At 42.9% G+C, this 17,434-nt stretch overlaps 1 protein-coding gene across 6 annotated transcripts in view; it reads left to right on the top strand.

Annotated features, from left to right (window-relative positions):
* The window catches only part of LOC122866596 (partitioning defective 3 homolog), a 344,331-nt gene that overhangs the window by 233,047 nt on the left and 93,850 nt on the right, over positions 1–17,434 (top strand). For all 6 annotated transcript variants that reach the window (XM_044176448.1, XM_044176445.1, XM_044176446.1 and 3 more), the window contains 2 exons: positions 2,342–2,575; positions 5,632–5,869. In XM_044176448.1, the coding sequence (XP_044032383.1) occupies positions 2,342–2,575; positions 5,632–5,869 (472 nt within the window). The remainder of the gene's footprint in view (positions 1–2,341; positions 2,576–5,631; positions 5,870–17,434) is intronic.

Raw genomic sequence — 17,434 nt, 5'->3', positions numbered from 1 at the left:
AACTCAGATAGCAGGCTAATCACTAGTGAGCTGCTGCAGGTTTGCTTGGTTAAGGGATCAAGAAGAGAATAGCAACGGGGTTCAGCCAACAAAAGAGACACGCTGCCACTGGTAAAATTATGATAACAGTAGCAGCATATATGCATTTCTGCACCCTCTTTTTTCTTAAGCTCTTAACTCATTCATACCCAACCCTTGTGTATTCACACCGCTCTGTGTTTCTTGTCTAACTGCCACCATCTCTTATACACTGAAACAAATGTGCAGAGGGGATACTCCATACAATGGTCACAAATTGTTTCTTTCGGTGATAGGGGTTTATTTTCTTTGCCTAATCTGTGTTTGGCTGTGCAATCCTCTATCTAAGGATCCACTGTGATCACCCAGCAGCAGTGGGTCATGCCTCATTTAGGCCACTTTAAACATGTGGAGGATCTTGTTGATGGTAGCTGATGTAAAAGTGTGTGTGTGTATGTCAATAGTTTGTGTTATTGTGCCTTTTGGGGGGGTCTCTGCATGGGTCACACACATATAAACATATGTGTTTGCATGCATGTGTTCTATTCAGTGGGAGTAGAGACTAGACCTCATAGCAACTTTTGCGAATATAAACCAACAGGAAAAGCTGCGGAAGACGTTTATTTACACCACATTGAAGCCGCAGAGAAAACAGCAGCACGCTGTCACCACATGTGGAGGGTCTATATGGTCTACAGGGATCGTAACGAGACAATGCTGCTCTGTCCAGACTCCTTTGACATGTGCTTTACTCTCAGAGAGTCAGTGAGGCTGCTAAAGTAATTGAATCAACAGTTTATCCATTATTACTGATATTTCCTCTGCAGAAGTTTACATCTAACAAGGCTTTACTTGCACATATTCAGAAATCCATCTTGTTACATTTGACAGTACCTTGCTGCACACTGTATCGAGGCAGAATAAAGGGGACAGAAAATCAACCAGGCTGCTTGTTTACCTAATGGCGGGTAAGGTAAGAGCTCCGGGGAACTGACGGACGCTCCCTAACAAAATTAAATACCAATACCTGAGTCACGCTTCACTTACATACCCGAAACAAACCCCTGGCAAGCATTGGAAAAATAATTACGGCTGTCCGGGGGCCTGGCTCCAGTGTTGAAGAGGTTGACTGTTCAAAATTCACTTTGCTTTCAACACAGCTTATCTATCAGCGCTATGTATGTCCTTTTAAGGCGATACTTTGTCTTACAAGTATGATAAACTGTATATGAGCTACTCTAATTAGTTATAACAGCCCTTCATTTGTATCATGTGTACAATTTACATGTTAATTGTATTGTACTTAGCATAATGATTATGCTTTGTGAAACATTTATCAGTGAAGTAAAAAAAAAAGTGGGTGCCACTGGTCTTGTGTCATAAAGGCATTTCTGTCCATAAACCATATTGCCATGCTCATATTAAAGTGTGTTTTGTGTTGCAATGTGCAGTGCATATGATGGCAATGTATTGGAAAGGTTCCATGTGCTAGCATTGTTCTGTAGGTTGCCTGTGGCGACAAATGTTTTGGTAGTTTTCGCCCACCGGGCTAATCAACATAAGACTGATAACAGAGCAAGTTTTTTTTTTTTCAATGGTTCTGCCTTCATGTTGTGTTATTACCTGCTATCTAACATCTACACATGTGAAGGCCTTAGAAATAGAGCAAAAGATTACAGCTGTGAGATGTTGTTTGTGCTAACATGGGCTAGTGAATACAATAGAATGGTGTTGGAAATGAATAGACTTAGATTTGTTTAGTCTATATGCCTTCTTTTTTTCTCTCTCCCCTCTGTTTTTCCCAGCCTCTCTCAAAGAAACCGAGTAAAAGAGAAATCCGAGAGAGGACCATCTATGGAAATTGTTTTAGGTTTACAGTCTATCGAAACATTTTGGGAATTTATTATATTTTATAATCACTCTGGCACTATGGTACATTGTTGTCTTTGATTGTGGCCCATTTATATGCATTATGTTTCAGCCACACAATTCAACTCTGCAGACACAAGGACAAAGGTTGAATTATAATTCCTTAAAAGAAAATGTCTCAGTGCAGATATAATACTCTGTTCTCATTTCACACACTTCACTGGCCCGGCAATGGCATCATTTGTTTTTCATGTTAAATGCCAGACTCACACCTTCTCTTTGCTTGCCAAGTACGGCACATAACATCATCCCATACGAAACTAGCAAAACGTGAATGATTCATTGACACGTAATGAGTTCCGTGATGATAGGTTTTAGGTCACCTTTGTGGGGGAGTTAGACTTACCAACCATTAGTCCGTTGGCCTCAGTGACGCTATTTCCTCTTTCCATAGGTTCCGCAGAACAAGAGGTCGGACCCTCGCTGGGCCTGAAAAAGTCCAGCTCCCTTGAAAGTCTCCAGACAGCTGTTGCCGAGGCAACGCTGAACGGTGAGATGAACGTTCACAGGCCGCGCTCACGAATCGTCAGGGGCCGCGGCTGCAATGAGAGCTTCCGAGCAGCAATTGACAAATCATACGAGAAACCTGGTGTCACAACGGCAGAAGAAGAGAACAGCATGGAGACATGTGAGTGTTTAGACATTAAGTTTTTGTTTCGCAAGCATGTTTAGTAGAGTAGTGATTAGAAGATGATTACTCAATACTTCCCCAGAGCCCTTTCGGGATGGCAGGATTCACTCCCAAGTAAACTAGGTTAGGGATCCCCACTTGCTAGAGAGATGTGTGTGTCACAAAGCACATCTGCGATAAGCGTCTAGGTTACACACTCATTAATATTCACATAGTTGAAGTTGAGTGGAATTGCTAGAGACTGTGGCAATGTGTTTTCCCAGGAGCTTATGTCCTCTTAGTAAATGCATTGCCATGTTTTTCAACATGCGAGGAAAAATGTCTGCTGTTTACCGACATATGTCAGGGTCCAATTGTATCCATTTTACACATAATATCTATGTCTAATTGCATTTACTACGATTATAAATGAAATGCTACTCTTTGCTTTGGTCTGTGCCAGTTAGTTTTGGCACATGACAACGTACTTAATTAACTTTGCCAGGTTTCCTCACATTCGTTTCCCTGCGTACCTGACTGGGATTGAAACCACAATTACCTTTATTCTATGAAGAAAACATTTGAAAGGAAAGACATGCCACCTTCCGTTTTAGTGAATACATCCATCCAAACTTGGTGTTTGATGACAAAAAGACATGCGTTGGATATAGAGAGACAGCCGTCTTACGTTTTCTGACAGGTAATAACACTGCAACACCATAAGAGTAATCACCAGATATAAATTTCCATTCACTATTAAAGAGCTGGAAGACATTTGAAAAAGAGGGAATTATTTGCCTGAAACGCTTTGTTCTCATAAGCTCTGTCGGCAAACCACTAAATACAGTCTTATCTCAGCAAAGAAAAATGGGGAAAGCAACCGATTTCCCCTGCCGCGGTATATTGCATTCTCCCCCATGATATTCAAATAACTCTGTTTTTCAATTTAGATAAAAGCAGCCAGTCTGTGCTTGTCACTGAGGTTAATAGTCAAAGTTGACAGATAAGCCGCTGCCTTCCTCTGCTCCCAGACTTTTATTTACATAAAATAAGAATGTGACATCACCCAAAGAAAATGTGTCCCCACAAGATATCCTTCTGGGCAAAATGCACTTCCCCTTGTGCTACTTTTGTGTTGCATCTTTTGAGGAAATAAAAGAGAAAAAGAAAAATCTGCTCTGCTGAGCAAATATCCCTTCTTTTATGTGTTGGAATAAGACTGGCAATTTTCCTTGTCTGTCATAACCTTTACTGACAGACCAGCTTAAATGTCCTTGATTATTAAAGCAGGAAAGTTTAATGGTAGAGTTTCTCTAAAGTGACAAAATGTTTCCTGTGATTGTCTGTCTCTGCAAATTATCTTTCAGTTTCCTGACACTTTCATCAATGCTTCTGCTGTCATTTGAGATTGTCAGCCAAGTCTTTTTCTTTTCAGTTCCATTAAATTGCTGTGGATGGCCTCACCTTTTGATGTCTGGTGTTATAGGCTTTTGTCTTTCTCTGTTAGGTGATAACTTGTTTTTCTGTCTTGCTTTAATTGAAAGACTCAAATGAAATAGAAGATGACAAAAATTGCTCTGATTTATAAAAAATGACGTGTCCCCTTTTGTTTGGCCTTCCTTCTAACTCAACATGAGGCCTTTGTAAGAATGCAAGTAAAGAATCTGACCACAAACAAATGCATACGCATGTATGTATGCGCGCACACACATACAAGCACACATGGCCGCTGTCCTCTGGGAGGCTCTGGATTACAATGTTTAGTATGTTATCTGCAGCTTGGCATCATTAAGCAGTAGCAACATTAGCACTCTTGCTAATCTCAGTCATTTAAATAGGCAGATACAGCTCAAAGCTGCTATTTGCTGCCGTTGCTATTAAGTGAATGATAAGCAGGCAGCAGATTGAGTGATAAAACTGATACCCATCCAGAACATGCTCCCAAATTTGTGGAGGTGGAGAAAAGGAGGGGAGGGGCTGCGTGCGGCAATGAATTGCATAATTGAGCAGGTTTAAGCTGCTGGTTCGCTCTCTATTCCTGCTGTACAGTGCCTCATGTTGAGATTCCTTTTCGGTAATTTCCTCTGAGATGGGAACTGAAAGAAATAGCTGATAGCTCTACAGATCACCAGAGAAAACATACCCTACTGTTTCTTGAAATGTGAATCCAGTCGCTCCACCCTCCCGTAGTCTGTCTCATCTCATATGCCAAAAATCCATCATGGTCTCCCCTCCCTCTTCTTTCCTCACGATAAGCACTTTTCTTTCCTTAGACAATGACACGCAAGACTGTAATAAAATGTAATCTGAAGGACATCTACCTCACGCCTCAGAGCCAGAGATACAGCAAAGACAGGAGCTATGCCGATTGCGAAGTGCACCACATTTGCAATTAAGATCCCTGGGAGCCTTTTTCAAGATTATTTAAATGTATAATTACTGACAGATTAATTACATTTTGCACATCAGTTCTGATTAGATGTGATGGAAACTTTGAGTTTAATCAACCCTACATCACCTAAGGAGTTTGGTTTCAATTTGATGTCTGGGTTGAAATTAGTTCAGACGTAAATTAAGAACCAAATTCATATGACTATCATTATAGCTTAGCCACTTTTTTGCCACATTGTTTTTATAAGAAATGCAACAGAAAAAGGGAAAAAAAAAGATATTTGAAGACATTTGAAATAACTTCAGGCTGTCAGCTTAGTGAAAATATGTTCAAGTGAATACTATTCTCAAAGGGTGTCCAATGTAAATATATTCTGCTCTAATGAGGCGGATGAATTCAGTGTGTTTTGTTCAAAGCTACCATACCTTGTGGGACACAGCTTTTCTTTTAATGGTTCATCTGATGTTACCAGAAGAAAGAAGTGATGCTTTGTAACTGAAAAAAGTGGTGTTGTTTTGTGCTGATCCACAGGGAGTCAAGTGGAAGTTAAAGTTTTTTTCTACCTTTATTGACTTACATTTTCTTTTTCTTTCTATCCCTGTGTTTGTGAGTGTGCTGTTCTCTTTACCCCTCAGTATCTATATTTAACACCCTCTCCTTCCCCCTTATCTCTTCACTCCAGTGGACGAGGACACAGAGGGAAGTTCCAGATCAGGTCGTGAGTCAATGTCCACCAGCGGCGACCTCAATGTGGGCCCCGGGCTGAACGGCAACCTCTCCAAAGATGACAGACAGAAAGATCGGGACAAGGTTGGGGGGAAGGAGAAGAAGAAACCTGAAAGGGATAAAGAGAGGGAGAAAGACAAGGACAAGAACAAAGCCAAGAAAGGCGTGCTGAAGGGCCTGGGCGAGATGTTCAGGTAGGAATGAGAAGGAGGTCAGGTCTAAATCCTAAACAACCTCCCCCACGTGTCGCCCCAAGCGCCAATCGCTATCTGTTTTATTTAATTCCACTCTGGATCATACATAATTTTAATGCATTCTCTGGATGTTGCCAGTGCTAATCAGGGACCATTCTCCTTGAACCCTGTGAGCGTGGATTGAGGGGAGAGGGGTGTTATCGACCTCAAGGGCCTCGGCACTTTTGAGCCAGATTATTTTTAATAAGGGCAACATGTTTTATTCATAATCCCATGTGCATGCTCCTCTTATCCAAACACACTCCATATTTGTTAACCAGTGGACAATGTTCAGGGCCCATAAGGGTGCTAATATGGAAAAACATAACATTGACTGCAGGTTGGAATTGTTGCCGTTGGCTGGTAATCTCAGTGGCTGTCTCATTATGCAGTTGCAAGATTTTAGAGGCAGACAACCTTGGGAGACCATGAGAGGTGGCATGATTCTGCGCTCAACATCCTTTAGATATTCATCAATTAAAATAAAAATAATGTTTGTGATTTCATTTAGCAAAATTCTCACCTGCTGTAGGTCTTTAGCATTTTATTATTATCTCATATACCCCAGGAAGTTGGAGGCAAATTCGAACCAGACACCTCTGCTGGCAAATTTTGTGGTTGTTAGGTTTGTCTTCCAGCCTGGAAAATAATTCCACTGCATCTGTTAGTCCAAAGTATTGTGACTTTGGACCATACATGTGTACATAGACAGTAGTAGAAGAAATGTGCAAAGAGACTGTGGATGAAAATAAACATCCTGCGGGTATCCATTCAGTATCTCTGCCACAATAAAAATTAGTGGGGGAGTCACATTAATTATTTAAATTCCGTGCACATTTGAATATGGCATAAATTAACGGTGGAGGCGGTGCGGGCCGTTATCGTGCCGTAACTTGTTTTCATGTGGATTAGTTTAATGGGATTAGTTAGCGTATCGTGGCGCACGGCTCGGTAATGAACAATAAAGATGACAAGTGTGTTTCGAGGTCACGATTGAGGAATGCCGGGAGCTCGCTTATCTTCCATTATTTTCACTCTTGTGGGTTTTTTTTTTTTCACTCAACTGTCTTTACATCCTGTGGTGTAAAGGCATAATGACTCATACAGGCTCACATTCTGTCGCACACCAGGCATGAGCACATATGTGGAGACACACATGTTCACAAGAGTACACACAGAGAAATGTGCTGGATTAGTAAATGAAAGTGGAAATTTGAGCCACAGGTTTGACACTCTGTGACATGCAATCAGCGTCGTTGGCAAACCTTTTTGAGTGGCTGTGTGCTAAGCCCGATAGGTGGCTGCCGGGTGATTTTAGCTGTGCACGTGGGCCCTCGGCATGCCCTCCTCGGCCTCATCATCGTTCTTCATTATCTTTGAGTGCCACCGCCACTTAAGAGTTGGCACACGGCAGCCCTCGCTGACACTCCCCCCTGCTCCATGCATTTAACGCCAGGCCCTGTGCCTCCTGAATGCAGAGAGGCAGCCTCCTGAACCAGCATGTCTCTCCGTCTCTCAAGCTTTGTCTTTCCTTCTTTCTGCTACTCCTACTCCTTGTTGATACCTCAAACAATTTTCTACTTAAAACTGTGACAGCTCTCACACCCACACGTCTACACTGTCCTTTTATATTCTCTCCCCGTTCTCCCACAATCCACCTAACAGGTTTATAAAGTTAGAGATGGCTAGGAACTGAGGTGAGAATGAATGCGTCCCACTAGATACAATAACAAACTTTTTTTGCGAAGAACAAAATGGAGTGATGTGAAAAGCTTAGCGGTCAAAAGGGAGGAGAGGGAAAGAAAGATCTGTTGTGTCTCACTTTTAGCGATTCTAACAAAAGTTTTTGACAGTGATTTCAGAATGGAGAAGTTTTACTGTGCATGAAAAGGGGTTTGGCTGACAGTAACTCAACACGCTCAGGCTCACGAATAACGGATAGAATTTACATTAGCAAGCTTCACATGTGAGTGTCTCACCATTGCATCAAAACATCAAAAAGGCATCCTGATTGGGTTAATCCTTTGTAATGCTTGTCTCTGTGGTTATCCTTTTGCGTAAAATGGATGGGCAGGCACTCACTTTTTTTCTGCATTTCTCACACATGCATGTCTTACACTCACATTCTCCCTCTAAGGAGATTTCAAGGAGTTTGCAGCGCACTGCAATTTGAGCTCATTTGCATGCAGGCCTTTGGACGGCCTGATGAACGTGTAGTGCACGTCTGCTTAATGGACAGCCTGATTGGGAGTGCATTAACATCAGAGCCAGAGGAAAGGAGGATGGCCTAATATAGGGAGAGAGAGGGAGGATAGAGAGAGAGACTGAGATAAATACTGTGAGTGCAAGAATGACTGAAAGTGTGCGAGTGCGTGATGGAAAGAAAATTGGCTGCCTGAAGCCCAAAGCAAAGAAACTGCAGTGCAGAGTCCCGGCCCCCCTGCCCCTCTGGATTTATACTGTACTGCCTATATGATGGCAGACTGCCTGGTATACAGTCCTGTACCATCCAGTAATTAATAGGTTATCATCTTCTGAATAGATAGTAATGCATGCATGCACATTGCTTCTAAAAAACCAACCCTAGGCAGCTTGACATTATAGTTATTTTAAGTATGTCTGTTGCGTGCATGTATCAGTGTCCATGTCTGCATCCAGTGGGGAGTGCAGGGCTGTGCATTATTCCCCTAAACCATTGTATGTGATTAATTATGTCATTTCTAGTGGGTAACATTTGATCATTACTTTTTGATCCCATCAGGTTAGTTTAGATGTTTGAAGCTTTGCCCCAGGCGTTGTTAGCATGCTAGCAGACAATGATGTCTCGGCCCGGCCTGCAAGACTCCCTTCAACATGCCTAATGAGGTGTTGTTTATCTGCTCTGTGACTGACTGACCTCCTCCATCCCCATCTCCATCTCTTGATGTGGCTTGTATGTGTGTGTGTGTGTGTGTGTGTGACCATGTTGTGTATATGCACATGCAAAAATATACCCATCCTTAGTCATTTATTATAAGGTTGTTCATTTGTTGAAATAAAGGCGAAATTCATATTTTAATGGGTTAATTAGACTCTTAGATGGACATTTTCGCTGCACATGTATTTGATAAGGCATGTATGTGCACATCCATCTTCTGTATATTGTTGTAAGGTGTGTGTGTGCATTCATATTTTTATATTTAAATATTTTTGTGTGTGTGTAAGTGTTTTTAACAAGAGCGAGGGAAATGCATCATACTGTAGGAAAAGTACAGTAGCATGAAGGAGACAAGCAAGTGAAGGCTGCAAAAATATGCAGGGTTGGGACGGGGAATGGGGGCCAGAGAGGTGGGGGTTGGGGGTGGATTGGGTGAGGGTGGAAGGAGAGAGGGAGCGTGTGCACTGGAGTGAAATGGGGCACCAAGGGAGAGTAGGAAAGGAAGATGAAAAGGAAAGGGAGAGCGGGAATGAGAAAAGAAGGGAGCTTTTCACAGCGGCAGTCACGGCATCGTGCTACTGTCTGCCTGGAGGAAGGATTGAGGATCTCTGGTGATTTTGTACATTTTGTGTGTGTGTGTGTGTGTGTGTGTGTGTGTGTGTGTGTGTGTTAACATGTGCATGAGCGGTTTCAAGGTGCATGTAAATTTGCATGTGCGTGCGTGTGTAATGCATGTTTGCATGTGTGTGTATAGATGAAAAGACTGTGTTAATGGGCTCTGGCATCACCCTCACCCTTCCTCCGCAGTGCTCCCTCACCCACACACGCACAGTTACCCTTACCCCTACCCCCCACTCTCACCCTCCCCACCAATCTGATAAGTGGCATGCCTCACGCCGAGCCATCAGCCTACACTGGAGCTCAGTATGACAGCTGTGTACCACCCCCTCCCCACCCTCCATCACCCCAGGGACCTCGTCTGCCTTCTCCTCCCTGCAGATGCAGCCCCACTCAAGGCTGCAAGGAGAGATGCAGCAGAGCGGGGTGTGGAGTGGAAAGGAAAGCGGGGAGTGGAGGGATGCTTTCTGTCCTTCAATCTTTTTTTTTCTCAGGCAGTGTGGAAGCATGCTGGGAGCGCCCGAGTGTGGGAGATTGGCACGAGTGCGTGTGTGTTTGCATGCATGCGTGAGTATGCCTAGAATATGGATACCATGCCAGTAAAGCATGATTGCCTTATGTGCAGCATAGGAGTAGGCAGATAGCTTGTCCCTGCGCTACTCCGTGTCTTCGTACTATATGATTCTTTCTGCTCGTGTGGGTGTGAGCAGCTGATGGCGGGTAAGCCGGTTTGATCGTTAGTACACCAACATGATACATGCATTAGCCAGACACGCATGTCTGAGAGGGTGCCTGATGGATCAACACACAAACTTTCTCTGTACAACGCAACCCTCGTCCCCTCCACCTTCCCCAGCACACACACACAAACGCTCACATATGCTTATTATGCCACATTTGATTTGGAGACAGCAATTAGCCGCCTCCACATGTGGGCCCTGACATCTGCTGAATGTAATCTGAGAGAAAATGATAATTGTTCTTCTTTTGCTCTGCCTCACTCATCATAATGTCTATGCTGAGGTAGTAAAGGCAAGCACAGGGCACAGCATCAAGCTGAAGCTTGTGCGTGAGAATAACTGGCAGCTGGAGTGAATTCAAGAATATGAGTAATGCAGCAAAAGATAATTACATGCAAAAAAGAAATAATGTAACACATCATGGACTGTGGATGGTGATGCAAGAATAAACATCAGCCCAGGGTGGTCAGTGATTGGGGAAGTTGCTTGTCTAGTCTCCAAGTGGGCAAGGAGTTACTCACTTGAAGTGCCCGTGAGCAACAAAGTTTCTTCCTGTCAGCTCTAGGGGAACTTTTGTGCCGTTGACCCTGACCTTTGACCTCCCTGTGGAGCGGGCTAAAGCAACGTGAGCCACAGATTTCCCTTGTCATGGATAAATATTTCATAGGGAACTCAATAGTGAACTTTGGCAGCTCTTGGCAGCTTTGCCAAGTGCAAAGTCATACCTCAGTATCACCTTGAAATGGCTGCACAGCTAAATGAAATATCATGTCACCGAGGGCACTATACAGAGAGGTCAGCTTTTTCAAGTTCTTGGGGAAAAACATCTTTTCAGAAACCCCCCTCCCTGCGTCTTCAAAGCCGGTGCAAGATCTCAGGACTTTAAAGGGGTCATTTTTGCGGGGTGAACTCCAAACTCCCTCACAAAAATGTCCTCTGAGTGTGACATCCCATTACTCTCCTGCCAATCGTGTACCAAAGAGGCCCAGCGGGGGCCAAACAACAAACAACAAAGTCCCCCACTGAGAAGATTAGCGCCACTGTCACAGAGTGCAGCGGCAGGAGATGAAAACAGTAAAACAACAAAACTCCTCTGTACACCAGGTTAAGGCAAGTACGGCTTTGTGTCTGGTGTCAAAAAATTGGATGTCACTGTCAATTTCTGTTGGGGTGAAGCATTTAGACGTAGGGAGCGTCTGAGTGATAGGATTAAGGAGGGGGTGGAGAGGATGTTCTGCAACTTTAGCCACCATGCAAGTATGAGAGATGGCCGTTTCAGCCAAGGGGCTGCGGGGGGGGGGTCTGGCTGTCCAGCCGCACTTCCTCTGCTTTTGGCCACTCGATGCAAATGTGATTGGGCAGCACTGGGCCTCCATCAGACAGCCCTGAAGTAATTAGGTTTAGATAGATCATGCAGTGCTCCTAGATAGACCTTGAAGCATGGGGAGAAGTGGGGAGGCTGGTGTGTGTGTGTGTGTGTGTGTGTGTGAGGAGAGGTGGTGTTGCACGATGGAGTTAATTGAATCTGAAATCTTGTCGGCCTGAAATGAGATCCACCGATGTCTCTCACACTGTGTCTCGGGCAGAGGGCTGCAAACATGACTGAATTCATAAAGTGTGTTATTAAAGAGCTCAAATTAAGTGTAGCAGTGCACCCCTCCATACTCTACCAGGCCTGTGACTACTAATGATCCAACCCCAGTGGAATCACACCCAGATCCACCGATGGAAACCCAAGACTCCCTTTCGCTTCTCTTCGCTCCCTTTATCTCTTCCAACATGTTCTCCATTCTCTTTACACTTCAGCTATCTTCCTTTCTTTACTCTCCCTCTTCCCCACCCTCCATCGTCTCTCCTTTCATCAACCTTGATGTTCCAAACAGAAACCGCCCGATGTTTCTTAACTTCCTCCCTCTCCATTTGATATTTGTTTTTCACACTTTGAGACACTTTGATACCACTTTGATGTTATTTTTTCCCTCTGGCCTGGATCGCTTTGATCAATCAGAAAAAGGCTGTTCCAATGCGAGTCGACTCTCAGAGGACATGCGGATTTGAAAATAATGAGAAAACATTAAGAACACGTACAAGGATCTGAGAACGGCACAATACCATTTTGTTTTTCTAAATAGAACAAATGAATCACTAATGCCCCCCGTAATAAACAATATAAAATGTATGTTTCGGTCTGTTATAAAATATACGTTGAAGTCAAGATACAAAGCGTTCTTGATATTACAGAGACAGAGGGGAGAAATGCACATGGGAGAACCTATTTATTTCCCCCTATGTGCTATGCAAATGAACTGGGCTGCCCGCTACAGTAGGGCTCATTGCTAGTCTGCTCACTTATACACCAGGCTTAGCATGTAATGAAATAGAGGTCTTTGGCTGAAATGACCTTTCCCATCTACCGAGTTCCCAACTGCTGCTGTGTGCACACACCCTTAACATGTGAATGAGAAGATGGGTAGTGGCAGAGAAACAATCACAGTGAAGGCAAGGAAGACAAAAAAGCTAGGAAAATTGCTTTTGAATTTCAAAGGTAATATCAATCAATGTTGAATTACACTTCTGATTTTCATCAAAGGCAACCAATTAAAGCCAGGAACCGTATTCCTCTTGTTCTGTCAGTGTCTCGACATGTGTTCAGCATGTAAAGTGAAATTGTCAATTTTTTCCTCCCGCTTTTCCACCTCTCTCTCTCTCCTACTCTGATCTTATTTTCTGTCGTTGGTGAGAGTCAGAGAAATGGAGATTCTTTTCAAGGCCGGATCGGTATTTCATTCCTCCCTGTTTGTCATGAAGGAATCTTAATCGGGCTCTCACTGCCATACCAATAGCCTTTTTTCACAAAATTAGCGCATTTATATGGGTTTTTTTAAACGTGGGTAAATCTGCTAAAAATAGGCAATTGACTCCTTTTCCATTGGCAGTAGTAGAGTTTGCCTTTCTATTTTTTTCTGATGTGTCACATTCAACGTCACGAACGAGCTGGAAAACAGGGTAAGTAAACAGTAGAAAGCAGCTTGGAGGCCAGTGACAAAGTTACTGTGGTTACTTTATTATATCTTTTATTTCAGTCTCTCTTTCAAACTCAACGCAGACTAATTTGGAACGTTGTTCGAGTGAATGCGAAGAACAAAATCGCTGTTGCACGTTGCTCCCAAAAGCCCTAAATAATGTTCCTGGCTATTTACGCATCAACGTCCACCATAGCATTGTGCCAGAAAAAGGGCGAAAATGAAATTTCCACCCGGGTGTCAGGGTTCCATCACTGCTGATCGGAGACATTCATTGGACATTTCTGCACCCTCTGATTTATGTTCAATGCCAACATCAGTGCCAATGCAGGAAATAGTGTGTCCTTGATGTTTGGTGGTGGAAAGAAAGGGTGTGGAGGTCGGGGGTGGTGGATGGTGGATGTTATTCAATAGACTTTCATACTGGTGTCCCAACATAGACCTGCAATTAATGTTTGCCTTTTCATTAACAATAACCACAATCCTTTCTTAACTTTAACCAAGTGGTTGACTAATCCTAACCATCCCCTAAACTTAACCAAGTGTTTTAGTTGGCAAACCTTAACCATATCTTAACCAGAGTTTATTTGCCACAACCATTACCTTTCCCTAACCTCAACCATACCATAGTTGTCATGCGCAGATATTGTGGAAAGCGAGAATTTTAAAAATCTTGGCATTAGCCATTAAAGACATCGCCATTGAATTTAATCTGGAGTTTTGCTGAATCGCCCAATACTGACATTCTTGTCTCGTGATAGGGTTGGTATATCAGCATAACTTTGGTAGTATTTCATGGTTAATTTGTAGTCTCTATCTCATAGTACCACATTTCCCATAAACTCCACTGCTCCCTGACACAAGGAGGATATTTCCTCTTTTATCAAAAGGTGTTCCCTCACGGTTTATTGTGTGTAAGGGATCTTTTACAAATACCCACCTACTTCCTGTGCCATTAAGCAAGTTTCCTTTGTGCTGTAAATCAGTGCAGCAGTTATCCCAATCGGTGTCTGCAAATTATCTTAATGATCTTGCGATCTCTTTTTTTTTTTTTACAGTATTTGTGTTAAGGTTTTATAAATTATTTCTTGACTAGAAAAGTGCTACATGCAGAATGTTTAAACTGAAATACTTATGGTTCTATTCTTGTAGTTTTTTTTTATTATTTATTTCGCTTTGGAGAATCAGCAGTGTGATCCAACTGTAGAAGACCAGTAGACAGTTATTTATTTAACCCTGCTTGTGATGTACAGTCACTATCTCTGAGATTCCATGGGGTTCCTACTCTCTCTCATCCTCACTTTACTCACAATTACTGTCACTCCCTCCCTCTTTCTTTCCATATATCCACCCATATCCCTCATCCCTCCTCCTTCCCAGCTGCCCTGGAGATTCATCGTGGCATTGACTGAAAGACCTCTCCCGTCTCCCTCTGAATGCTGAGAGGGGATGTATATCACGGATCAGCGGTTCTGCTGTCTCCTTTCTGTGATGTACTCAAATACAGCGCTTGGGACGGTGTGTGTCCATGCCTGTATTTCAAAGTCTGACGTTTACGAGACAGAAAACCTGCCTCACTCCTCTTCTTGCCCTGTCCTTTAGATAGGCATCTTGGAAATCAGGCATTTGAGCGTCACAAAACACATCTGTCTCCAGAATCATCAGCATGTAAATTAGTTGGGAAATAATTGTGAGAAGCAAGGATAATCAGAAAGAAGAAAGAAGACAAACAATTAATCTTGCATCATGATAAAAATCATAAACTATTTCCCCTCACCTGCAGTACACATCCTAATGGGTTTAAGTTGTATGAGGTGAAAGCAGCTGTAAATGCATCACCAAAACTATTATCAGTGAAAGTCTCTGAGCCTTGTGAGTTTGTGCACATCAGTGGTATTTTGTACAGCTATTCCAAAGTTCAGGTTTCCTTTTTTTCTGCTGTAGCACTTCCACAATTGCGGTTGCCATCATTAAAAGAGCTGAGCAGACTTTGGATGATGTGTTTGCTGAATGCTGAATTTTTGTGTTTGAGGCATGCGGCAGCAGCCTAGCTGAGGATACAGAGGAGTGGCAGTGATCAAAATGGCCCATTAGGAATGCAGTGTGCCATACTGTATCTAGGTCACAGCCTGAGCCACCTACTGTAGCTCTTCCACTGAGAAACCACAGCACTGCCCCTCCCTGCTCCCCTCATCCCCCATTCCTGCATCCCTGCGTGTGGGAGTGTGGGCTAGGTTGATGAAGCATTAGCCGAATGGGAGTGTGTATATGTATACATATATATATATAAGCATGTGAGATCATGTGTGTCTGCTCATGCGTGGGTTGTGGCTAGTAAAGGCATTTGGCAACTGATAATGTGTTTTTCTGTTTGTACATAAAGTGAGAGAAAGGAAGTGTGCAGGATGATTATGAGTGGTACAACAGCCAGAAATTCAAATAACACAATATGACTTTCCCTGATCAGAATGCACACACACACACACAGACACACACACACACACACACACACACACACACACACACACACACACACACACACACACACACAAAAAAGCTTACCCCAAAACCTGAACTTCCCTCTGAGCTGCTCAAGTGTTTCTATGTAAATTGTCCTTCAGAAACTCCCTCCTCACTGCGCTCATACACTTTAACAAATGGATGTATGAATGCGTTTGGACTGTTTATTTGTGTTGTAATGAGAGGCTTTAATCAGGGGTGTCAGGAATTTGAAACGTTCCTTTGAGGGTGTGCAACAACACCCCTCCCCTCCTCACACACACACACACACAACTGTGATTTATGTGAAACATTAAAGGCAATCATGTTGGGCTGGGCCTCGTCCTTTATATTGCAGGCTGTTTGAAATATGGAAAAGCCAAACTGTCCCTTGATATACAGGCACACACATATACACACAGATGCTTGTGTGTACCTGCTATTGCTTAAATATGAATAATTGGTACACAGAGCAAACAGATGAAAGCAGGATTTTTTCATCTTGCAAACACCAGACAGATAGACATTCTGACCCCCCCAACACACACACACACACACACACACACAAACTCATTCAGTTGCTTTGATACTGATAGTTGTTAGTTTAAAAGCAGAGAACATCCTCAGCCATTCACTGATGCAGTTCTGTGTGTCTACATTCTGTCTGGTCTCTGTGGCTAGAAAGAACATTTGTCAATAAGAGCGGATTAACTCTGCTGCTGGAATTTTGAAAATCTACCATACCCTCCTCCACACACACACACACGCACATTAACATACAATGGCACAAACAAACATAGTGGAAGTACAATGAAATATGTGGGATGGAATACCACCCAAAAATAGCCCTGCAGCTCTCTGTGACTGACCATTTTTCACACACATGTTTTTATTTTAGTCTTAACCCCTTTTCTTGTCTTACTCCTCCTCCTCATTAGGGGTGTTGGTGATGGAGTTGGGTGGTGGGGTGATAAGCTCTCTGGAGGCTCTGTTTTAATTTGGCTATGTCTCCTAACAACTGGACCACTGGAATGTAGCTGTTGATCAGGCCATTGCACACACATACAGTACAGACTTGGATAAGGGAAAATAAAAGGCTCGAAAGAAAAACAGAGCAAGTCAGAAAGATAAATTCTGAAAGAGAAGTGTGAAGAGAGGAACAAACTGATGGAAGAAGACCTGTCTGACAGAGAGTTGCAGAAATAACAGGAAATACTAACTGACATGGCAGGAGAGAGAAATAAATAAATAGATAAATAGATACATTTAAGGAATAAAACAATTTTCTGAAAGGGCAGTAAAGCATTAATCCATGCATCTATATTTCATCCAGAAAATCTTAATTTCCATACAATATCCTCTTCATGATAAACAGGTGGGCACAGCGATATTGGTTGAGGAAAAAGAAAAAGTCATTTAAATACAATGATCTGAGATGGCATACAATTCATATAACTGTAGATTGTTTTTCTTTTTCATTATTTTGGTGTGGTGAAAGACCGCGTAGCGCGTCATTAAACCTGAACATCCTCCAACGTGATGGTGTCTTCTTTGCTCAGCTGGGAGACCTAAGAGGTGTAGAAGTTTCTGGTGAGAATCATTTTTCCTCCGTCTCGCCCGTGGCACTGTCCCCCTCAGCCTGATGTCATGAATAAATGCATGTCATGCCTCCACAGTGCGGGACACTGCGCTTTCTCACCCGGCATGAACCATTTCGACTCCCGTCCTC

This window comes from Siniperca chuatsi, linkage group LG19 (genome assembly GCF_020085105.1).
Source record: "Siniperca chuatsi isolate FFG_IHB_CAS linkage group LG19, ASM2008510v1, whole genome shotgun sequence".
Classification (NCBI taxonomy): Eukaryota; Metazoa; Chordata; class Actinopteri; order Centrarchiformes; family Sinipercidae; genus Siniperca; species Siniperca chuatsi.
Note: the sequence above shows the minus strand (reverse complement) of the source record. Positions and strands in the feature narration are given on the sequence as shown.